We start from the raw sequence: 23761 nt of genomic DNA on the forward strand, positions 1-23761 counted from the left end.
TTCTCGCAGGGGAGATTTTAGCCCAAAATGTCTGTCTGTCTGTGCGATTTTAGCACCCCCAAAGATTTCTTACTTTCATGACAATATTTGCTGTTTGTGTGACACACTAATATAAAAAGCATACAGTACTTGGTTGAGACGTAACATTTTAACAACAAAAGTATAGATACCCCCCCCCCCCCACCCCCCAAAAAAGAAATGGTTTGTTCCAGCTCGCCCCTCCCCTGCTCTGGCTCTAGCGCCGTTGCTGCCAGAGCGATGATGGCTGAGACACAGCGGAACGGAGGTGTAAGTGCCTGGCTTAAAACAGGACATATTAGCTGCATTTTACCTTCAATTACTCTTTATATAGTTAGGTAGGAGTCAGGTCATGTTTCTTTTTAGCTGAAAAACATTACACCCAGGTAACCTGCAGTGTTGAAAACTTTTCCGTCGATGTTTGCTACCCTACAATCCGTCCTGCTCTGTAGTAAAATCAGCGACATTTGACCGTCCTGTTGCTCCCATTGAAATTTATATAGCCTATTTAAAATCTAAAACTTAAAATTGTCCGTAGCCTACTGTTGTTACCACTGTCCTGTTTGAAATGGATACTAACTAGCTAACTGACTGAATGCCCATTAACCTTATAACTCCGTGTGTGTGTGTGTGTGTGTGTGTGTGTGTGTGTGTGTGTGTGTGTACAGAGAGACAGCCAGGTTCATAATGGATATAAGGAAGGTTTTTCAAAAAAAGGAGCCACATTCAGGTAAAAATGATCTGTCAATCAAGAATAATGTTGGATCAGTGTTTTATTAGATGTTCATGTGGTTTGTTTATTTGCCTTTTGGTTGAAAGTACACTGAGAGAGGACTTTTTGTTAGTGAGCTTAATAGTGTGTTTTTTTTTCATATTGATGTAATTTTTCATCTAATTGAATCTATTTGTGTATGATTGTCAGTCCAAAAAGGGAGAGAGGAAAGAGGGGAATGTGAGGAGAAAGTACAAGGTCATGACCTTCCTGCAGGAAGAACCAGGTAAGAAAACAGACAGGGAACAGTGACAGGCACAACAGAAACTGTTAAACTGACAGTTTAAAGAGAAAAAGCCTGATTTTACTCACACAATCTGGAAGTTGTGTCCTCCCTATATTAAAGCTGCTATACAGAATTTGCAAAACAAACTGGGTTGAAACATTTTTGACCCTCTTTAACAACATTCCAACATAACATTATAATTGATTGGGGAGATTAAAATTAATGATATATTTTTATGTGGTTCAGCCTAGGGCTGCACGATTAATCGTTAGAAAATCGCAATCTCGATTCATACTTATGTGCGATCTCATTTCCAAATTACAATGATTTAAAAAAACAAACAAAAAAACGACGACGACAATTGTACCGCATTTTGATCCGGGACGTACTCTGCATGAAAACAAGCGCTCACTCTTCCTGCTCAACAAATGACAAGGGCGGAGCCTTATACCACGTATTACAGAAGCTGTGCCGTGTGATACTAAAATTAGCAGGGAAAAAACAACGGAGAGCACGTCAGGGATGACAAGAAAGTGACAGGAGAAAATCCGTTCCGGTCAACCACCCAAACACCAATAACGGGAACCTTATACAGCGCTTCCCTATACCCGTCAAACTCAAAGAAATTACAGAGGCTATCACTTATCACCTGACCAAAGATATGGCTCCCATCAACACTGTGCAAAGCGAGGGATTTAGGAAAATGATCAACACCCTAGACAAACGCTACACAGTGCCGTCCTGCAACTATTTTTCTATTGTTGCACTACCTGCTCTATACACGCAGCGTCGAGCAACGGTGGAGACGGAATTTCAAGCAGTACAACATTTTGCGGCAACAACAAAACGTAAGACATTTGTTGTTTTTATGTTTATTTATTGTTTTTATGTTCAGTCTCAACTGTTACGAAGTTGATGTGCAGTTAATAAGTGCAATAAATATTTATACTGGAAAAGAAAATCGTGAGAGAATCGTGATCTCAATTCTAAGCCAAAAAATCGTGATTCTCATTTTATGCAAAATTGTGCAGCCCTAGTTCAGCCACAACTCTACTAAAACCTCAGCCAGTAATAGGTAGGCCAACTTTTGCCAATTATGCCAGAGATTTTATACCTGCAAACTGAGATTACATTACAACGCCTGGAACAGCCAAGGCATGGCCTCATCTCGAATGCATTGCAAGTGAGATCGTTCCACTTCAAAGCTGTGATGTTGGTCTGCTGATTGGGTACAACTGCCCCCAAGCATTTTTTCCTCATGAGGTTGTGTCTGGAAAGGAAAATCAGCCGTTCGCACAAAGAATTGATCTGGGATGGAGTATTGTAGGTTATGGCAATCCATGTCTCGATTATGGAGATGCCTTTGGAGTAAGTCACCAAGTCATTGTGAAGTAAGTAATGCCTGACATTCAGCCCTCTTCAAACCTCACCAACAAGGTTCACTATGTCTACAGAACTCAAATAAAGGAAATGACCTCTCCCACAGAGGTCCAAAAGATGTTGGAGTCTGACTTTGTTGAGAAAGCACCAGAAGATACAAAGGTCTCTCAAGAAGATCTCAAATTTCTAACAAAGATGAAGACTGGCATTAGTCAAGGCATGTGCTATTCATCATCTCAAATGTTTAGAAAAAAACCTCAAGAGGAACAAGCAGAACTACATGGACTATAAGAAATTCATGGATGAGATCCTAGCCCATGGAGATGCCGAAAAGGTCCCAGAGCAACACATTGACAAAACACCAGTTTGGTACATCCCACACCATGGCGTGTATCATCCACAAAAACCTGGAAAGATTTGTGTCGTCTTCGATGCCTCTGCCAAGTTCCAAATGACCATCTCCTGACTGGTCCAGAGCTAACAAACACCTTGCTCGGAGTCTTGTGTCACTTCCGAAGAGGTCCAGTGGCTTTCATGTGTGATATCGAATGCATGTTCCACCAATTCCATGTGCATGCTTGCGACCAAGATTACCTATGGTTCTTGTGGTGGGAGAACGGTAACCTTGAAACTCCATTCACTGTCTATAGGATGAAGGTACACCTATTTGGAGCAGCATCTTCTCCAGGTTGCACCAACTACAGCCTCAAGCATCTTGCAGCTGAAGGAGAAGGAAGTTTTGATGAAGAAACCATTAAGTTCATCAAAACCAACTTCTATGTTGACGATGGACTAGCAAGTGTTGACACTGAAGATCAGGCAATACAGCTTGTTAATGAAGCACGGAAACTCTGCAGCATGTCAAACTTCGGTTGCACAAGTTAATCTCAAACCGCACCCAAGTTCTAGCTTCACTTCCGAAGGAAGAATGTGCTGCAGCTGCCAAGGATCTAGACATGGCACTCGGTGAAGTACATATGGAAAGAGCGCTTGGCGTACAATGGTGTGTCGCATCAGATCAATTTCAGTTGAGAGTAGTTGTTAAGGAAAAACCACTCACCTGAAGAGGAGTATTGGCCACAGTCGCCTCTGTGTTCGATCCACTTGGGTTTGTGTCACCTTTCATTCTGCTGTGAAAGCAGATCTTGCAACAAATGTGTCCAGAAAAACTCAGCTGGGATGAGACCTTACCTGACAGTCTTCAACCTCAGTGGGAGTCTTGGTTGCGTGACCTGGGAAACCTTGCAGACGTAAAGGTTCGCAGATGCTACATTCCTTCGAACTTCAAGGCACAGCACTACAAACTTCGAGCAGTAAGCACATCTGGTGAAGTTCAGTGCTCATTGGTGATGGGAAGATCGAGAGTTCCAACAACCAAAGTCACAACTATACCTTGGCTTGAGTTGTCAGTGGCCATTGTTGCTGTGTGCACTGGTGACATGCTGAAAAAGGAATTGGAAATGAAAATTTCAGAAGAAAGGTATTTGACTGACTCAAAGGTGATACTTGGATACCTCAGCAATGAAGCCAGAAGATTTCATGTGTTTGTTGCAAACCGAGTGGAACGCATCAAACAAAGTACAGATTCAACCCAATGGAGTAACTTCCGAAGATAATCCGGCGGACCACGCCTCAAGAGGCATCACAGCAGAACAACTTGTAACATCAAACTGGTTCAAAGGCCCAGACCTCCTTTGGCAGAAAGTCATACCCAGTTGTGAAATTAAGGTGGGAGAGTTATCAACCAGTGACGCAGAGGTTAAGAAGGTTCAAGTTCACAAGATACAAGTGGAGGAACAAGGGTCTCTGTTAGATCACCTACACAAGTTTACCGACTGGTGGAGAATGATTAAGGCAGTTGCTAGACTCAAGCGCTATGTGAAAGAAGCAAAAGTTCACTAGAGTAGATCACACGACATCAGTAACCTACAAGAAAGAAAGGAAGCAGCGTTAACAATCATAAAGATGGTTCAAGAAACAGCCTTTGCTCAGGAAATAAAAACCTTGCAACATCACGATGGGATGCAGTTCAAAGACAAGGTTAACAAATTACACAAGTTATGCCCATTCCTTGATGACCAAGACATTCTTGGGGTAGGCGGACGTTTAACACATGCAGCTTTGCATCCCAATGTCAAGCATCCTGCAATCCTGCCAAGAGACAGTCACGTGTCAGCATTACTGGTCAAACATTACCACGAGAAGACATACCATCAAGGACAAGGCATCACCATGAACGAACTTCGAGCTAACGGATTCTGGATTCTTGGATGCAGCAAGATTGTGTCATTTTACATCTATAAATGTGTAAAATGCAGAAGGTTCAGAAGGCACACAGAGCAGCAGAAGATGGTAGACCTCCCAGAGGATCGGATGGAGACAACACCGCCATTCACCTACTGCGGGATGGACTGCTTCGGTCCTTTTTATGTAAAAGAAGGCTACAAGGAGCTAAAGCGTTATGGCTTGCTAATCACTTGCATGTGCTCCAGAGCAGTGCATCTTGAAATGCTTGACGACCTCTCTACGGATTCCCTCATCAAGTCCTTACGTCCGTTCATAGCCATTAGATTAAGCCATAGGTACAGATAAGATGCGATCAAGGCACGAATTTTGTCAGCACTAGAAATGAGTATATTTAAGCTTTTAAGGAGATGGATCAAGCCAAGATAGGGAAACTGGACTGCGAGTTTCTCATGAACACCCCAGCATCTAGTCACATGGGTGGTGTCTGGGAAAGACAAATTCGCACCATAAGAAGTGTTCTCATTCTGGAAAAATCAGCCAGACAACTCTTCCTTAGAGCTCCTCTCTAAGGACATTCCTGTATGAAGTCATGGCAGTGATTAATAGCAGACCATTGACTACTGACCAGCTATGTGATCCATCAAACCCAGAACCTTTAACACCGAACCACATACTAACCATGAAGTCCACAATCATCTCCCCACCTCCAGGACGGTTTGTGAAGGAAGATCTTTATCTCCGTAAGAGGTGGCGTCGTGTTCAACTACTCGCCAACACTTTCTGGACAAGGTGGAAAAAAGAGTATTTGTTAAATCTTCAAGGCAGACAGAAGTGGACCAAAGAGCACAGAAATGCTAAGATCAATGAACATCTCAGGCCCTCCAAGGTTTGGAGGCCTATCTCCACCCACCACCACTTCCCCTGCCAGTGGTGGACTCCCTCAGGTGTCGGTGCGTTGGTGGTTCTTTGTGTCTGGGGGTGGGCGTCTGGGTACACACCGGCTCACTCCTTGGCGGCCGCTTATCGGGGCCTGGAGCCTGGGGCTCGCTCGGGCCACTTCGGAGGTGGGGTGCCCCCGGCCTCTCGGCCTGGGGCTCGGTCACTCAGGCACAGCTGGCTGCCGGCGGAGCTCACGGGCGCGTCACTGCAACTCCCCCTGGCTTCTGCTCCGCGGCTGCTGAGTGAGCCCTCATCTGGGACTCTCCTCAGCTCTTACTGGGACAGTGGCGCGGCTGCCCCTCTGTTGGTCTTCCTTGGTCTCTTGTGTTCTGGGGGCCTCTGGATGTCTGGAGTTTTGATCTCCTCCATACCTGCTTCATACCTTGGAGGACGGGGCTGTGGCTCCCCACACTCCCTAGCAGATCGTTACATGGAGAAACCTTTGGAATGCAAGCATGCTGATCCACACAGGTATGCACACAGGTGTACACACGGGTATTCACAGACGTGGACTACAGCTTTCTTGGCTGCTGCCTCAAAGCACATTGTGCGCTGTCTATCTTGCGTGCTGCACAATATCGTTTATTATTTAGTATCTACTGATATCTACTGCTAGCTAGTTTATTGTGATGGTGCCGTTTTTTTTTTTTTTTTATTATTATGTTGCTCTTTGTTGTTTGCTCTCTCTTCTGTTTTTTTTCTCCATACAGGTGACCCAGGTGTTTTTTTTTTTTGTTTTTTTTTTCTTTCTTCCCCCCCTTCTCACCGTCTCGTCTCCCCTTTGGTTTTCTTTCTCTCCCTCTCTTTCTTTCATTCTTTCTCCCTGTCCTATCCCCCAGTCATGTCTGTCCCGTTTGTAGCAACTGAAAATAAAATAAATTCATAATTATAATAAAGGTCAATCAAATGGACCAATATGGCAAGGCCATGATGATCCACTTGGTAAAATAAATCCGCTTGGCATCTTTCTTGGCCTTAAGACAACAATTCTGATGGCTAAAGATCCAAACGGGACACACAAAAAAAAAAAAGAAAAAAAAAAAAGAGTATTTGTTAAATCTTCAAGGCAGACAGAAGTGGACCAAAGAGCACAGACATGCTAAGATCAATGATCGTCTGAAGGATGAGATAACTCCACGCAACCAGTGGAAGTTGGCAAGGATCATTGAAGTGTACCCTGGAAAGGATGGAAGAGTGACCAAGGTGAAATTGCTGCTGAGTGATCCAACCCTGGATAAAGAATGAAAACGTACCTCCAAACCTGTTCACCTGGAAAGACCCATTCAGAAGACAGTCATTTTGATGGAAGGGGAAGAAGATTCTCCACCGCACTCTGCTTAAATATAATTCATAATAGTTCATTTAAAAGCCATTCATTAGTTCATAGGCAGTACTTTATTCTTTAAATCACAAGTGATTGGTGGGAGTGTAACGGTCTTTTGCATTTTATGTTTTGTTGAGCTTTATGTCCAGATTTTGCTCTTTTGCACCCTCTGGTGGTGAAGTATCGAGGGTTCAGTTGTTTGCAGTTTGGGTCTCCACTCAGCCACTTTATGCTAGCGCACATGGCGTCTGCATGCTGCAGCTCGCGGTCAGCTCCACACATGGAGAAAATATTGTTCAAAGAGAAGAAATAAGTGAGAAAGAAGGCCATAAAGGACTATTTAGGCCCTCCTGGATGTCAGCTCAGGAGGTTTGTGTATTTTAAATGTTTTATTTTCTGTAATTACGGACATTTAATTAATTCATTATGTCAGTCCTGGCGTTCCATACTTAGGTCTGCAGATAAGTTCCTTTTGACAGAGGTGAACAAGCTTTTGTGATCACTGCACCCAAACTCTGGAACAGTCTGCCCCTTCATTTAGGTCTTCCCAACACTCAGCATTTTTAAAACCCAGTTGAAAACACAATTGTACTCTCTAGCTTTCAATTATGACTAGTCTTTTATAGTAATTACTATGTATGTTTACTATGTTATCTCTACTATGTACATCAATTTGGCTCAACCCATGTTGTTTTTCAATGTGCTTATAAATAAATTTTGATTCGATTTTTTTTATTTTTTTATTTGATTTTGGCTACACGCCTTGACACACACACAAAGTTACCTTTCTGTTCAGATTGCGTTATGATTATAATTCAGTTAACTCAACAGCTGTTGTGCCTTTTTCCTGATGCTTCAGGTGGAACTGTTTGAAAAGGACATAACGAACATAAAGACAGAACTGAACCATGTCTCTGCTGCTGACAAATCTCCCATCAGCCTCTACGAGTACTTCCACATTTCCCCCATTAAGGTGTGTGCGAATGCAGTTTCTGTCAAACAAATAGTGTCTGAACTGATCTCTGCAATTTCTTTGTTGCCATACTAATGCCTGCTGATGTTTTTGTGTTTTTGTCAGCTGCACCTGAGTTTCTCTCTGAGCTCAGGCGGAGAGGATGGCTTGACACAGAAGAGAGATCGGAACTGAACCCTGTGCAGTTGCTCAATTTGTTGCTGAAGAGTATCGGCGCGACGCTCACTGACGTGCAGGATGTTGTCTTCAAGTATGAATACAGAAAAAGGCTCAAATACACAGCATGCATGTGCCATCCATTAGCATTAAATTACTTCCATGTGACTTGTTCTTGGTGATTCCAACCCTGCTTCTTGGCTGAATGTGACATTTATTTCAGGCTGGCCTTTTTTGAATTGACCTACCAGTTCTACACCACTCAGCAGCTCCAGTGGGAGGTCCTCAGACATTATTCTAAGCAGGTAATACATACAAGCACAATGAAACCAGACAAGTGACAATTTGTCTTGTCTTCTTTTGTTTTGATATTTTGATTTTCCACCTATGTGTATCTCAAGGCTATTAAGCAGATGTATGTGCTGGTGCTGGGCCTCGATGTTCTTGGAAACCCATTTGGACTGATCAGAGGATTGTCAGAAGGGGTGGAGGATTTCTTTTATGAGCCCTATCAGGTAATGATATCCAATAAAATTATTGACAAGTTCAACTGGGTCTTTTAGCTTTGAAGTGCGTTATAAAACCTGTGAATAGTTACGTTGTGTAATTTAGAAAATATGGCCACATTGGATTCAGGTTAACATTCACAATAACTGTTCTTTTTTTTTCTTCTAGGGAGCCATCCAGGGCCCTGAGGAGTTTGTTGAAGGAATGGCTCTTGGGGTTAAGGCGCTGGTGGGAGGAGCTGTAGGTAAGCATGAAATGGTGTTAAAGGGGTAATACAGAGTCAGCCTTAGCTCAACAGGATCAGGTCAAAACTGCTAAATAATCACTGGAATTTCTAATTCAAAAATTAATTATGTTTAATTTATCTTTTATTTTAAATTTAAGTACAGTGTTGTGCAAAAGTCTTGCACTCATTTCTTTGTATTTTGAAATACAGTATGTACAGCAAAAACAGTTTTTACAATTCTTTATCACAACCTGAACTCTCTTACTCAGCTTCCTTGTCTTCAGGAATAGTTCTCCAGGCTTCTAGAAGGACATTCAAAGCTCTTCCTTAGATGCTGGTTGTCTTTTGTTCTGTTTTCTGTAAAGATGATCCCACACTGCTTCACTTATGTTGAGTCTGAGCACTGCTTCACCTAAGTGGAGGCATGCCTTTTAGACCTGCCACTTCTTTCTTTGTCCCTCCCAACTGTCCAGTTTCCTTCACTTGTTTTCAGCTATTTTATGTCTGTCAAACTGTGTTATCATTGCCATGTTTCATAGATTGAGCAAATCATTTACTTTTTGTGAGAGGCTGCTGGTAACAAACTGGTTAAAAATAAAATTTAATTGAAAGTGTCCATAATGTGTAGAAACAATAATGATTCATCCCTTTAGCCTGGTGTCATTATATGTTTGACATCAGTGTTAAGAAGTTTATCAGATGTTAAAAATAATCCTGTGAAAATAATGTGAAACTAGATTGAAAATGAGTTAAAAAGCAGTAAATGTCCAACAAAAAACGTAATAAAGCTCGGAGAATTATCGCTCATCACCACATGAAAAAAATAAATAAAAAGAAATGAAGGTCGTTAAAGAGTTTGTACAGCCCTGCACGCTGTCCTCACTTTATCTGCTGTCATTATACACGTTGATTGACTGGGATGGGTTCATGGCTGCTATATAGGGCTGTAATTTGAACAGTGTAATAACTGAGCATTTGTCGTTTTACTGCATGTGTTTTTAATATAGTGTTATATCTGTTAAATTTCAGCATTATATTGCCTTTAACAGTGAACTGTGGCTGTTTCATTACACATCTGAGACTTTTTAGCAACATGTTGGAGCCCTTAAGATTTCAGATTTTCACTGACACAATTTTGACATGAACATTTAAGATATATTAAAAAATATTCTCAGGTAACGAATCATGTTTGTTCAGGCGGTATTGCAGGTGCAGCCTCCAGGATAACAGGTGCCATGGCAAAGGGTGTCGCAGCGATGACAATGGATGAAGAGTACCAGCAGAAGAGACGAGAAGCTATGAACAAACAGCCCAGCGGTCTGAGAGAGGGGCTGACCAGGGGTGGAAAAGGACTGGTGTCTGTATGTAAAACTGTTTGGTTTTTAAGTTGCTCCTCTCTGTTTATCAGCAGGAAACACGCAGTTAATGCAGGATGTAGGAAGTAGTAAGACTAGCAACAACAACACTGCAAACTAGTCTGAAAGAAAATGCACGGCTGTAATGAGTCATTTATTCTGCAGTGTTATCTTCCTTTTCCCACAGGGATTTGTCAGTGGGATCACAGGGATCGTTACCAAACCTATTAAAGGTAAGATGAGTCTGACCACAAGTATAAACATGTTAGTCCAATAAAATAAGGGCATAAGTTAGTGTGTTTCCATTGAACACTTGACATTTGGCCGTGAAGATCTTTGAACTTAAGCTGCAGTGTTTGTGTTATTATGCAGGGGCCCAGAAAGAGGGGGCAACGGGCTTTTTTAAAGGTGTTGGAAAAGGTTTGGTTGGTGCAGTAGCTCGACCAACAGGAGGCATTATTGACATGGCCAGCAGCACTTTCCAAGGGATCAAGAGGTACAGTTATTTCTGTCTGTGCTATGTGATTGTGCACTTGCCGCATCAGTGTGTAATCAGATAGGTCCTGTTTGAATTTGTTTATGCCCTGAGTTGTCCTTTGTTTTCATTCATTTGTTTTAATCTTCTGCTGTACTTCTTGTACTTGACTCTCTATTAACAGCGTTACATTCAAATTAAATTGTAACTAATGTAAAGATTTGACTTCATACCTCTCACATGCAGTACCTTCATTGCCCACCTGGGGGCTGCAGCCCACAGCTTAACACAGACTGTATAAAACTTGGATGTAGCAGCCCTGGTGTCAGCTGTTGCTTTGTGGAGCCCTGTTTTGAATCCTGGAGATGAGCATTTCCACTGCTGCTGTCTTTGTTTAAAAGTTAAATTTTTCTTTATTATTATTATTATTATTATTATTATTACTTCTGCACTGAACCTCGCCTTCCACTGCAGGAGAGAGTGAAGTCAGTCTTTCATGCCAAAGAGTTTGGGAAGATAATAAACTTCAAAACTCCAGAGATAGCCAAAGTAAGTTTGCAATTTGGACTCAAGCTGATATTTCCTTTCAGTCGGGATACACGACTAGTGAAAATAATTAATTCTAACTTTGGTCATTATTTATTTTCAGTGGGTTCTCACCAAATTGGAGGATGCAAGAGAGAGTTTACCCAAGTACTGACTCTGAAGATTGAGAAATGCTAAACACACGAGCTCTGTGTGTGCCAGTGCCTTTTTTTCTTTACTGCATGCTACCAAAAACATTTTTGCCTACCGTAGCTTTAGAGATTGAGTTTAACTTTCATTTCTGGATGTAAAGGAGGATTTGGGTGTAGAAATGTCAATCTTAACAGCGACTGATAGGGGGGGGGAAAAAAATCCCTCGAGTATCACTGAGGCCAAATTAACTGTAATTGTTGTAGCACATTTAATGTTGCACACTGTTTCTTTTACTGGATTATATAAAAGGCATGTTAATATGAATTAGTATGGCTTTATAGTACACATAATTCAAAAAATGTGCATCCTTAAAGTTCTTCTTTTTCCTATTTTTATACATTGCAGAATAAAGACTGTTGAGTGTGTGAGTCAGAGATGCATGCTATTTTTATACTGTACTTACATGCATCAGTTTGCTGTATATGACCTAATATGATGTCTATCTGTATATATCCATCCTCGCATCAGACTTTATGAGGAGCTTGCAGTATGAAATTTTGTGATTTTTATGTTTTTATACCACACATATGCAATGCCAAACATGGTCTTGGGCGCATCACGGTTTAATATTACTAAATACTTTCTGCTGCCATTAACGTAGTTTTGTTTTCGGGGAACGAAATATTCACTGCGCTGGCTTTTTTTTTTTTTCAATAAAAATAAATGTTTTTTTGAATTCAAAGCGGTCTTCATTTATTCCTCGCACCAAGAAAACGTCAGGCACCTGACTTGTACTCTTTATTAAATAATTATATCTCTTTATTGAAAATAACCATAAATAGAAGAAACAGTTGTATTTTTTTTTCCTAAAGCACATCTCAGACTATTTACATCTGACACTCTATGAACTCCGTGGCTCTGCTGACTGTCCTGAGTAAATAAGGCACTTAAGGCGTCTCAGTGTTAGAGCAACTGTTTCTAAACATTATGAAATCACAAAACCGGGCTAAAGAGCATCCTTATCAAACTATTACATGGGGATACATTTACATACATTAAAGCACTCAGATCATATGTCTATTTAAATAAGTAGTTCACACAACAGGTCAGTTACTTGCTACTAATTTTCACTTTCTCATTTCCACTGTAATGTATCATTTACAGCAAATACTAAAAAACTACAAGGGAAACTAAAGCATCTAAACACAATTTCATGTTAGTATGTCTGGTACAGGATGTTTGTATTCTCTCTTTTTTGGATCTCCCTTGTTAGAAATGAAACAATTTCAAATTGCTTCTTTTTTGGTTTAAGCTTGATTGATAATTAGATTCTTTTCTATTTCGGCTTTCCTCAGGTCTTCTCTTGTATGCATTTGCTCCTGTGCTGTATGCAACCTTTCTACACCAGGTTGAACTCCTTGAGGTTGTGCCTGAGGATGGTGTCTTTGACGGCCACGAAGACAAAGCGGATGTTTTCTGTGTCCGTGGCGCAGGTGAAGTGAGAATACAACGTCTTGTCCTTCTCCGGGTTTTGTTCTTGGTACATTTTTAGGATGAATTCTTGAGCTGCTACTTGATCCTGCTGAGGTCCTGCAATTCAGGGTTGATATTATTTAAATATGTCAGTAAATTCAACATACGCTCACCAGACACTTGATTGGGTAGACTTGTTCAACTGCTTGTTAATGCAAATATCTAATCTGCCAATTACATGACAGGAACTCAATGCATTTTACGACCTGCTGAAGTTCAAACTGAGCATCAGAATGGGGAAGAAAAGTGATTTAAGTGACTTTAAATGTTGGTACCAAACAGGCTGGTCTGAGTATTTCAAATTTACTGAGACACAACCATCTGTAGTGTTTACAGTGAATAGTCTGAAAGTGAAAGATGATCTGTGAGTAGCAGTCCTCACAGAGGTCAGAGGTCAGAGGAGAATGGCCAGACGTGATGATATAGTAACTAATGGTAATTAACTACTGATTTCAACCGAGGTATGCAGAAGAGCATCTTCTGAAGCAGATGGTCTACAGCAGCAGAAGACCACACATGGTTTCACCTCTTGTCAGCCAAAAACACCGAACCAAAACTGAAATTCTAAGTCTTGATACTTAAAGATTAAAAATGTGTTTAAAAAAAAAAACAATCAGTTATTTTATTTTGAACAAATTATGGGTTTTTAATGCAGAACAAATTTGGTGACTTTTTTTGTGGGCTTGTATCAAGGAGGGAGGGGCGGAGCTTAGACTAATGATTGCCAATGTGGACCAAAATTCCTGCTGAATGTTTTCAGCTCCCTTTTAAATCTCAGCCATGAAGAATTAAACCAATTCTGATGGTAAAGGAGGTTCAACCTGGTACCAGCACAGTGTACCTAATATAGTGTCAGTTGAGTATTTTTAGTCTATTTCAACACTTCCATAAAAATGAGTACCGTGCAGCGATTGTATGATGAAGGACTTAATTAGATCAGCTAAGTAATTACAAATCTTGTGGTGGAATAAGAGCTGAAATCAAGATGAGCATTCACTCAGTCTAACCTGTGAATTCAGGGAAGTAGGTGGATAAGTGAGAGTACAAGATCTTCTCCTTGAGGATGTCGGTCTTGTTGAGGAAAAGTATGACAGATGAGCGCTGGAACCAGGGGTAGGTGATGATGGTCTTGAACAGGGCCTTGCTCTCCTCCATGCGGTTCTGAGATGTTTAAAGGGATCAAACACATGTAAAACTCCAGGAGGATGTAAACTGAAATCATCATTTGCTGTGTCGTTAAATTCTCACCTCATTGTCGCACTCAGCCAGGACCTGATCGTATTCGCTGAGTGCCACCAAGAAAATGATGGAGGTGACGTTCTCAAAGCAGTGGATCCACTTTCTCCGCTCTGATCTTTGACCACCCACATCAACCATCCTGTCATAAAAGCAGCCAAGAAAAGTCACGCCACCTTCGAGGTCGGTGCCATGCCTGTGGCCAGTTCCAGTGCTGCTGCTATTATTTTGGTTCATAGAGTATTTCAAAGTAGAATGGGAGGCAGAGCCTTCAGCTTTCAGGCCCCTCTTCTGTGGAACCAGCTCCCAGTTTGGATTTGGGATACAGACAGCCTCTCTACTTTTAAGATTAGATTTAAAACTTTGCGTTTTGATAAAGCATATAGTTAGGGCTGGATCAGGTGATCTGTTAGTTATGCTACAATAGGTCTAGGCTGCATTGGCTTCCCATGAAGCACTGAGTGTTTCTTCTTCACTTACCTTTTACACATGTAAGGTGTCTACCTTAAGATATAAAGCACCTTGAGGCGACTGCTGTTGTCATTTGATGCTATATAAATTCAACTGAACTGAATTGAACTGAAACTCAGAAGATGTCAATATGCACCTCACCTGAAAATGACATTCTCCATGTCAAAGGGGTATTCAATGATACCAGTGGTTGGGACTCGGACTCTGAGGATGTCCTGAAGGTCAGGTATGTATGAGGGCTGTGAAATCCGATCCAGATCTGTGAGATAGCTAAAAAGAAAAATATGCAGGGAGAAAAAAAAACACTAAGAAAGGAAAAATACAGAAAACACGTAGAAAACTTAAAATGTAAACCAAATGCATGTAGCTACATGAGAGTTCACTCACTGGTGGGACTCTCAAGGGAGATGAAGACTTTGCTCCAATGCAAGAGAACAAATACTTTTTGTTTTAGCTTCGATCAAATTTGCATTTCCCAAAATAGTAAAAACAGCAAGCCGAAAAAAAGCTCTTCTCTTTTTATTGCCATCGTTCGTGGCAGTGACAGAGACTATATTCAGCAAGATTTTTGTTCTTCTATCAGCAGGCACTCATCTATGTGGTCAGAAGGGACTCCTCCTTCTGCATGAATATTATACTCATTTAATAATCCTGTCAATATAATTTGATCTGCGCACACTGTTAAAGATCATAAATGCCTAATTCTCACTATTTGGTGGAGTCGGACAGCTGGTACTCCCTGCGCCGATCATAGCACTCCTGTATTCCAGGATCATCCCACAGACTCTTGACAGCCATGGCGAGGTTGCTATCTAAGTCCTCCACCTTATCCACCTCCACCTCCAGGACTGCGCTGGCATGGCTCTATGGACACACCGAGAAGACAAAAAGACAGTGAGGTAACAATGAGGTAACCATCCATCAAGTCTTTATTGTAAAGGACTGGAACAGAGTCAGTCTGCCTGTACCTGGTTCTGGGGATCAGTGAAAGATATACCAAGAGCCTCCATAGCTCGGACCATTGTCTGCATGGACGTGTAGATGTTCTGGTACACCAGCTTGGCATAGCTCCTTTTGTCCTCGTCTGTATATCCTCCTCCATGGATAATCCTCATTTGTTTGATAAAGGTGCTCTTTCCACTCTCTCCAGTGCCTGTGAGACACATTGAGGATTAAACTCAATAATAGATTTATTTGGTCTACAATTTTTTGCCTTGTTGCAAATTAACATTCTGCAAATCAAACCAAAGTAAACATCTGCTGGCTGCGTGAGCAGACGGGAATGCAGTTTTATGTCTAAGGTCTGTTTTTAAAAATCTGCATTCACGTGACAGCCTGTTTCTCAGCAGTGCTCATCGGTGCAGGATTTGACCATTTTAATTGTCATGTTTCTGAATTTTAAAGAAATCATGCTGATGAGTCAGTTACGACTGCTTTCATTGTCTTGATTTTGATGCCAGACAACAGGTTCTCATAGTACCTAGAAGTATTTAAGTATCAAAACCACCAGTAATAACATTAGTCTAACTACAGCTATAAAGAGGAAGAAAATAAATGTTAAGTATAAGAAAATTAGAGTACTTATTGTACAAGCAGATTATATCATTATAGTATAAATACTGAAATGTGTAAGCATCACTTATGTGCAGGTTGATATGGAGCTCATATGTGTGCTGCTGAGAGCTACATAGATAATGTTTTATTAAACGTATTGATATGCACACACTTACTAGATAAATTCAATTGCCCTATAGTATAATACTTTGAGTGGTGGAGGGATGTTTTATTTTGTCATGCCTCTATAATTATTTGCCTTTGTTCCCTGCCTGAGCAAATCAACCCCAGAAGCCCTGCAAACGGTCCAGAATGTGGCTGTGAGGCTGCTCAACAGGTCCTTAAAAGGTCCCATGTGACACCAGTGATGGGCAACAAGCAACAAGGTGATATATACCAGTGTTTAAATTGTGTTGATAGGCCACGTAAAACCAGAGTCATGATAAACAATATATACGCGGTGTTTTTCCCTGAATAGTTTCTCCAAGTTTACTGTCTAAACTTAACATAAGCACTCTCTGCTTATGAGCAAAAAAAGTTTAGGAAGAGGGGGAAGTTTTAGGAGTGACGGCGAGAAAGACAGACAACAGAAAAAGAGAGAGAGCGAGTTTGTAGATGTGAGAGATTTGTGACGTTTAGCGTGTTTGGAGTGTGTAGTTAATGTGTTGTCCTGTGTAGTTAGTGTGTGGTGTTGTGGATAATTTTGTGTTGTGTGTCAAAACAATGAGGCGACTGCCGTCTCAAGGTGTAAAAAAACGAAACAAAAAAAAAAAAACAGGAGGAGTGATACACCTGCTGCTGTCAGACCTGCAGGTGTCAGGCAGTGATGTTCTCCTTTATAGTGGACAGAAATATTTGGAGTGGCACAAATAATTTGTGTGGCATCTTATTGAATGCAGAACAGCTGATTGTTATGTAAATAGTTTGAAATGATTATTGTAAAAAAGGGGTAAAAGGTAAATGGATGCAAATAACTTTGTTCTTTGCGCACTGACAGAGGCGAGGCTGTGTCCGGCAGCCTCGCCTCTGTCAGTGCGCCCCAGGGTGGCTGTGGCTACAATGTAGCTTGCCATCAACAGTGTGTGAATGTGTGTGTGAATGGGTGGATGACTGGATGTGTAACGCACTTTGGGGTCCTTAGGGACTAAGTAAAGTGCTATACAAATACAGACCATTTACCATTTGTTACAGTAAAAAATATAACTTTCTACTCTGATTTTATGTTGTTTTTTTTTGTCTGATTTTAGATCAATTGTGTTAATACAGTATGTCAAAATGAAAACATAACTGTAAATTCAGACACAGGAGGTTGTGCTGAAAAGAATGATACTAAACAAGGCAAATAAACTGTTTTTAAAGGTGAAATGTAGAAGAAACATCAGAAGTAGTCAAACATGGCCAATTAAACTTTTTTTTTAAAGTAACGCAATAGTTGCTTTTCAAGTAAGTAATTACTTTTAGAATCTTGTAACTCAGTTACTAACTCAATTACTTTTTTGAAGAACTAACTAGTAACTATAATTAATTACTTTTTCAAAGTAACTTGCCCAACACTGTGAAACACCCATTCTGTCTTCTTTAGGCTGACTTCCAAGATTTTAGTGATCACTTTGGGTCTGAACCATTTAACAGAGAGGCTGTGCCTCAAGAGCTAGAGCAGGTCATTTACCTGTTGTAAGGCTGGTGGTTTGATCCGCGGCTGCTCCGCTCTGCATGCCAAACTATCCTGGAGAAAGATACTGAACCTTGAGTTGTTGTGTGTGGTCAGTGCTAGCTAGATGTTTGACCTTTAATTGTGCTAATTAAATTGGAAATGGACTGGTTTATTTCCAGTTTACTATGGTCAGTTGCCTCCATGTATTAGTAAATTACTACATTCATATGCAAATACGAGATCTTTGAGGTCAGCTGATCAGAGCTTGCTGGTGGTATCTGGTCCAGGTTAAAGATAAAAGACGAGCCTAATTTTCTACTCTTCATTTATCCCAAGAGAAGATATTATGGCCACTGCAAGCAAGCAAATTTAGCTCTCTGCTGCAAAGACACAAACAAAAAAAGTCATGGGAGTCTCTATCCCTCCTTACAGTGACAATTTTAAACTTGAAGTTGTCTACGATACAGTAAAATGTACCCCTGCCCAGTGTCATGCATCCATGCCCCTTCTGCAAGAGCATAAAGTTTATATATACTTTAAAATATTACTGAGCTGCATCCTGGTGAGTTATTACTGCAACTCAATATTTATGATATTTACATTAAAAAAGACCCAAATTTGAATTATTACGTGTGATGTTGCACAGGTGTTGCATACTGTATGCCAGCTGGCAGCTGCCTGGCAGCTACATTAAAGACCCATCTGTCTTTTTATGAACAACTTTTTACTAAGAGATAAGTTGAAAGAAATAAAAACAAGTTCTGTGACAACTCTCAATACCCAGCTTGTCCACGCAGGGACGCAAGCTGAACGATTTGAATGTATATTTGACTGCCAAAGGGACACTCGCCAATATCCGAGAACAGGAAGTTTAAATATCACAAATTGCCCGAAATAAAATTCAACATATCATTCATAGCTTTAGTTTCACCTGGTTGAATAAAATATTTTAGTCAACCTTGCTTAATTTGCTTCTGAAAAATGACCTTCCTTTGGTCAGATGGAAAAATAAATAAAACAAAAGCCCTCCTAACTTCCAATAATTAATTCAACAAGAACGGTGCACTTTTTCACCCTGAAACCTTTCCTGAGTGACAGGATCAGATGCACGCTTAATAACTCAGAGACTCGGTGTGTATTTGGACTCAAGCTCTCCATCTAAAAGGTCTTTCGATTAACTTATATTTCACCAAAACATAATATACTTGTTCTTATTAAAAGGTATGCAAACCACACACACACACACACACACACACACACACACACACACACACACACACACACACACACACACACACACACACACAGTCCCTTTCTGCCATGTTACTCTTCAGCTCTTACAGCAAAAGCTCGTAATATTCTCACTGAGATCACATGATGCACAGCCGATTTCGTTAACAAATGTGTTTGTTAACAGACCTGAATATTGGAGGTTGCTGTGTTTGTGTATGTGTGGATTTATGCAGGGATGGGTGGGGAGTTTCACCTTGTGGGCATTTGTTGTGTGCGTGTGTGTGTCAGCTCCTTGGTTCCCAGCTGTTTTGCATGTCATCATCTTTACATCTTAACAAACAAATCTTAGACAAATTGTGTGCATTTGCATGCACCTTGTTTACAAGTCAAGTTTCTCGGAGATGAGATCATTTTGGAGAAGAAGGAGAGGCAGGTGCTCAGATTGGAGGCAAATCAGGCTGGACCTCAAGGAGGGAGGTTAACGAGCTCAGACTGCATGTATTCATGTCACATTATTCAGTTAATCTTTGCCCTTGATCTGTGACAAATCTTTGCCATCATCGTCTCTAGAATGAACTTTTGATAGTTCTCTATTTGTCAATATCATTCTTGATTAACTTGCCAATCAGTCAAATTTCTTTTACCATTTGAATTTGTTTTAGTGAAATGGTGCTGATTTCAAAGAGGATTAAATTAAAGGATAGTCAAGCTATAAAAACTGATGAATCACTTCACTGTCCCTGCAGAATGTTCTTCCTCAGACGCCACCGGTAGAAGCTACAGTAGATATAAACTGTGACAACTGACCCCATGAATGATTTTCAATTCAAATAGTCTGTCAGATACAAAAAGGTTTGAAACACCAATCACAAAAAATGTCATTCACGTTGCAGTCTGGGATGTCCAAGATATCTTATAGTACGTGCCAGTTTAGCTCAGTGCGTTGAGCAGGCAACCATAAGGCTGAGAATGGCCGGCCAAGGTTCAAGTCTGACCCATGGCCCTTTAGCCATTTGTCTTCCCCTCTCTTTCTCTCCCTCCCCCCACTTTCCTGTCATTTCTTCACTGTATCTGTCAATAAAGCTGAAAAGACGTCTTGAGCTGGACTCTTGACTTATCTTGATTCCTGGACACGTGCGTGTGTGCGTGGTGCAGAGTCAGGTTTTACAATTTCCTTGTGACCGATTAATGCCGGCTACAGAAGTCTCCACAGACCGGCGGCCAACATGAAATAGCTACACACATATAACAGATTTGACCACAAGCCCAAACACAGCTTCATATCTGCACACTTCCTCGATCGGGGAACGCTGTAACACGAGGTGATGGTGCCCGTGTGAATGAATGTGGTGTTAGTGTCATGAGATAACGGCTACTACCACCTGTCAAACTCTGCCCTGTCCCTTTTTTTCACAACTGAAATGTACCTGCCAGGCAGCGACTGTGCAGAGGCACAAAACAAAAAACATGAGAAGTCACTAATCTGCAAAATTTGACTTTTAAAAACAACAACAAAAAAAGAGATCCAGCAGATCTACTGCTACATTCAAACATCTTCCAGTTAAAAGTAACAGAAAAAAACAACACTTCTTCCAAAAAGAAGAACCAAACAGTATTTCAGTGTCTATATATGTAAATGTATGTATAGATATTTGAGGGTATATATCGATATATCGAGGGCATATATCCATATTTGTAAGTGTGCGCATGTGCATTTATACATGTTTATATGCATATATAGTATAAATATTATAATATAATCTCTTGCACTCTCAGTAGACCTGACTCTGACCATCCTAATGAAATCCACTGAGAGCTGAGTCACTCTGACCAGGTAACAAAAGGTTACTTTCTAGATCATGGCTGTCATACTCCTTTTACACTGTGGCCCACACAGAGCCCTGTTTGATCTTAGTGGGCTGGAGCAGTAGATTTATTACCTGGAAAAGAAAACCCTCCAAATCATTCCTTCTTCTGTCTGTGTAAAGACATTTAAGAATACATTAAGTACCTCAGAAAGCAACAGAAACACTCCAACGTGACTCTTTGTTCTCCCACTTTAAGAAAGGAGAATGATGATGAAATGCTTAAAAATGACAGAAAGAAGCAGTTTATTTCCCAGACTTTATCCTGCAGACTGACTTTGGTGCAGCATGACCGGGCAGTTGGTGTCTTTGTCGCTAAAAAAGCTTTAAAAAAATACACTTTGAATGATAACATTTATGTCCTTCTTTTTTGCATTTACCACATTATCCAAAGTTATTTAGGGAGCCGAGTTGGGCTCTTTGACGGCCAGGTTCTGGGCCCTGGGCCTTATGTTTGACACTCCTTCAGCCTGAACAGAGACTCCAGGGTCATCCTTTTTTCTGGAAAGTTGTTTCACTCCACTTTTTGACTTCTCTCAACTACCTTTGTGATGTGTTAAACAAAACTGCTGCAGTCCAGCTGTCTGTAACAGCCTTCAGTGAGCTGAGAAAATGGTTTTCTTTTAAAGCAAATGAATGTTGGCTTGCAGGCAGAAACATAACGCTGTGTTTTGAGTGAAATGATCTGCTAAAAGAACAGTTGGTAAAAACCAATAGCTCGTGCTCCGTGATGCATTTGCATGACGTTTGCATGAAATGCGCCCGCAGCAGCTAGTTATGGCTTTCAAACACACCACTGACCGAGGCGTGGATGGCGACTGCGTTCCTGAAGTGCTCCCACACTGCTGCAGTAAAATGCGCCTGATACATGTTCAGCAAGTTTCCTCTGGATCGGGAAGCCGCTTCCATAAACTTATATAACCCTAGAACAGGGCAACCCCCCTATATTCAGGAAGAGTGTGTGTGTGTGTGTGTGGGGGGTGAGGTTAAGGCTCTATTACCACGCCTTAACGCTTTCCACAGGTCATCACGAACAGGACTGTGTAAAAGTGTTGTAAAGGAAAGAAACGGATATCATTTTGAACGATCCGTTTTCTCCCTGTCTGTCTGTCTGTCTGTCTGTGTGTGTCCATTTTCGGCATTTCTGTGGCCAGGTGGAAACTTAGCAACCCCAGCAGACAAAAAGTACTCAAGGATTCAAACCCCCGACCACGCGTAAAATCAATGGCAGCGCCATGGCGCGCGGCTGCGCATACCCTGGATGTTCTCGGAAAGCCAGTGCGCCTCAACTGTGAAACGCTGCTCATGACTTGAATCCTCTCATGTAGACACACGTGGCAATGACAAAATGTAGCGTGCTGGATATAATACCCACTCCTTTCCCTTCTAAAGTGTGCATTCTTCTTACATATGACTAAATGAATACTAGTCGACAGGCGTCAGAGCTCTGTCCCACCTGCCATGATACCCGTGGCCAGGTGTGGCCAGGAAGCGGTGAAATGGCAATTGCCGAGCCGTCTCCAAAATCCCCCACAACTGAAAATGAAAACGCCTGGATCCTTCCGCTAGAGGAACAACTTTAAGAGCAAATGTTTTAAAGCTTTTCGTTTGCCCGGAAAAGAACATCTATGACTACAATCAAGATGAAACCTTTGAATGATTTACAGCATGGTATTTGAGAGCATGAGGAGAATGAGGAGGACTCCGTGAAGTCAGTTACCCTCCGAGCTGGTGTTCAGGTTAGTGATGCTCACCTAAAAGCAGCAACTTGAGCTCCCTGCGAGAGTCCTTCTTGTCCTTCCGCAGCTGCTTCTCAATCTCCTCGTTGATCCTCTGGTTCTCTCTGTCCTCCGCTGAAACACAGCATCCAGCCATCGCTGAAAGTCACCAGGTTGCTCTCCAACGACCACTCGGCTGTAAAAATGTCGCAGGCTTTGATTAAAGACAGAAAAAAAAAGAAAAAGGAAACTCAGACGTGTTAAAAAAAATGCTCCTTTGCCCCCTCTTGCACTTCACAACTTCAGACGCAAAAAGGCACAGAGCATCTTCAAAACTGCGCCTTTGACTTCCACAGAAACAGAAAAGTTTGCTGCTAAAATATAAAGTGCTAGATTTCAGGGGTAAGTCCAAAGCTCTCTCTCTGTTTTACTTAAGCATCGAGGTGTACAACAAGGTGCACCACGAGCTGTTCCTATTGGACAAAGTGCTGCAGTTATACTCTACCTGGACGACACTTCAGCTTTATCCTGACGAATCGGGAGGGCGTGGCACCGGCTACAAATAGAAAAGGATAAAATGGGAAGTTCGCTGCCACAACCTGTGGAAACGGTGAGCGAGGAGGAATTCACCTGTAGATGAGTTTTAATCGGACATGGAGTGCCATGGCTCATTCTTAGAAGTGCTCCACGCTGTGCTCGCTTTCCTTGGAAGTTTCTATAATATCACACTCGTAATTCATGAGATCCAGGGACAGGAAACGCATTTAGCAGTTCGGCAGCAGGGAGGAGGGAGGGCCCCTCTGGCTGGCCTTCACGCCCGCTAGAGGGCGGGAAGGCCAACAGTGAAGGAATGAGTGTTTTGCACCCGTTTTGTGATCTTGCAGCAGGGTTTTTGAGAATATAAGCGAGGTAATCACAGCATTTATCCACAGTATAAGCAGTCAGTGGTGGCAGTATATATGTCGAATGATCACAAGTAGCGAAAAGTTCACATATATAACGACTAATTAAAATATGAGGATTTTTTTTTTTACTTTAAGATCTCTGGAAAACTTTTTCCAGTTCACAAAGAAAGAAGTACTAAGACTGTGGATATGAAGTTAAATAAGTGTGTTCTACCCTTCAAGTGGTGCTTTTAAAAGAAGCAAGTTTCTCCCCGAAACAGAGCCAGTAAACACTTCTCGCTCTTTGGGTCTCATTAATATTAATAATAATAATAAT

At 41.3% G+C, this 23761-nt stretch overlaps 2 protein-coding genes across 6 annotated transcripts; one reads left to right on the top strand and one right to left on the bottom strand.

Moving 5' to 3' along the window:
* The first annotated feature begins 222 nt into the window (after window positions 1-222).
* On the top strand, window positions 223-12135 carry LOC147317494 (intermembrane lipid transfer protein VPS13A-like). 5 transcript variants are annotated; one of them, XM_086314494.1, is made up of 13 exons: window positions 223-288; window positions 687-748; window positions 941-1016; window positions 7985-8129; window positions 8259-8340; window positions 8437-8550; window positions 8711-8786; window positions 9966-10129; window positions 10311-10356; window positions 10496-10619; window positions 10845-10998; window positions 11073-11147; window positions 11248-12085. In XM_086314494.1, the coding sequence occupies exons 3-11, from the start codon at window positions 992-994 to the stop codon at window positions 10897-10899; spliced, it is 831 nt and encodes a 276-aa protein (XP_086170620.1). In that variant the 5' UTR covers window positions 223-288; window positions 687-748; window positions 941-991; the 3' UTR covers window positions 10900-10998; window positions 11073-11147; window positions 11248-12085. The 5 variants fall into 5 exon arrangements, with proteins under 5 accessions (XP_086170620.1, XP_086170618.1, XP_086170622.1 ...); XM_086314492.1 differs by having other exon boundaries at window positions 10496-10998; window positions 11248-12135; XM_086314496.1 differs by lacking the exon at window positions 10845-10998 and having other exon boundaries at window positions 11248-12090.
* Window positions 12062-23241, bottom strand: LOC147317495 (guanine nucleotide-binding protein subunit alpha-14-like). Its single transcript, XM_086314490.1, has 7 exons — window positions 22577-23241; window positions 15485-15669; window positions 15226-15380; window positions 14658-14786; window positions 14058-14187; window positions 13817-13970; window positions 12062-12866 (listed from the first exon to the last, which is right to left on the bottom strand). Exons 1-7 carry the CDS (start codon window positions 22695-22697, stop codon window positions 12676-12678), a joined length of 1065 nt encoding a protein of 354 aa, XP_086170616.1. The 5' UTR covers window positions 22698-23241; the 3' UTR covers window positions 12062-12675.
* Window positions 23242-23761: the final 520 nt, after the last annotated feature.

The sequence above is a fragment of the Aulonocara sp. 'chitande type north' Nkhata Bay genome, linkage group LG12 (assembly GCF_057382095.1).
Source record: "Aulonocara sp. 'chitande type north' Nkhata Bay isolate Kocher_YH1m ecotype deep benthic linkage group LG12, A_spYH_male_GT1.1, whole genome shotgun sequence".
NCBI lineage: Eukaryota > Metazoa > Chordata > Actinopteri > Cichliformes > Cichlidae > Aulonocara > Aulonocara sp. 'chitande type north' Nkhata Bay.

Excerpts from the sequence above, each read along its gene's own strand:
- LOC147317495 (XM_086314490.1), bottom strand. The coding sequence starts at position 22,697 with ATGGCTGGATGCTGTGTTTCAGCGGAGGACAGAGAGAACCAGAGGATC. Across the intron at positions 15,381-15,484 it reads TCACTGATCCCCAGAACCAG|AGCCATGCCAGCGCAGTCCT; the intron begins GTACAGGCAGAC and ends GTGTGTCCATAG. Across the intron at positions 14,787-15,225 it reads CTGTCCGACTCCACCAAATA|CTATCTCACAGATCTGGATC; the intron begins GTGAGAATTAGG and ends TTTTCTTTTTAG.
- LOC147317494 (XM_086314491.1), top strand. The coding sequence starts at position 992 with ATGACCTTCCTGCAGGAAGAACCAG. Across the intron at positions 8,130-8,258 it reads GTGCAGGATGTTGTCTTCAA|GCTGGCCTTTTTTGAATTGA; the intron begins GTATGAATACAG and ends CATTTATTTCAG. Across the intron at positions 8,787-9,965 it reads GCTGGTGGGAGGAGCTGTAG|GCGGTATTGCAGGTGCAGCC; the intron begins GTAAGCATGAAA and ends ATGTTTGTTCAG.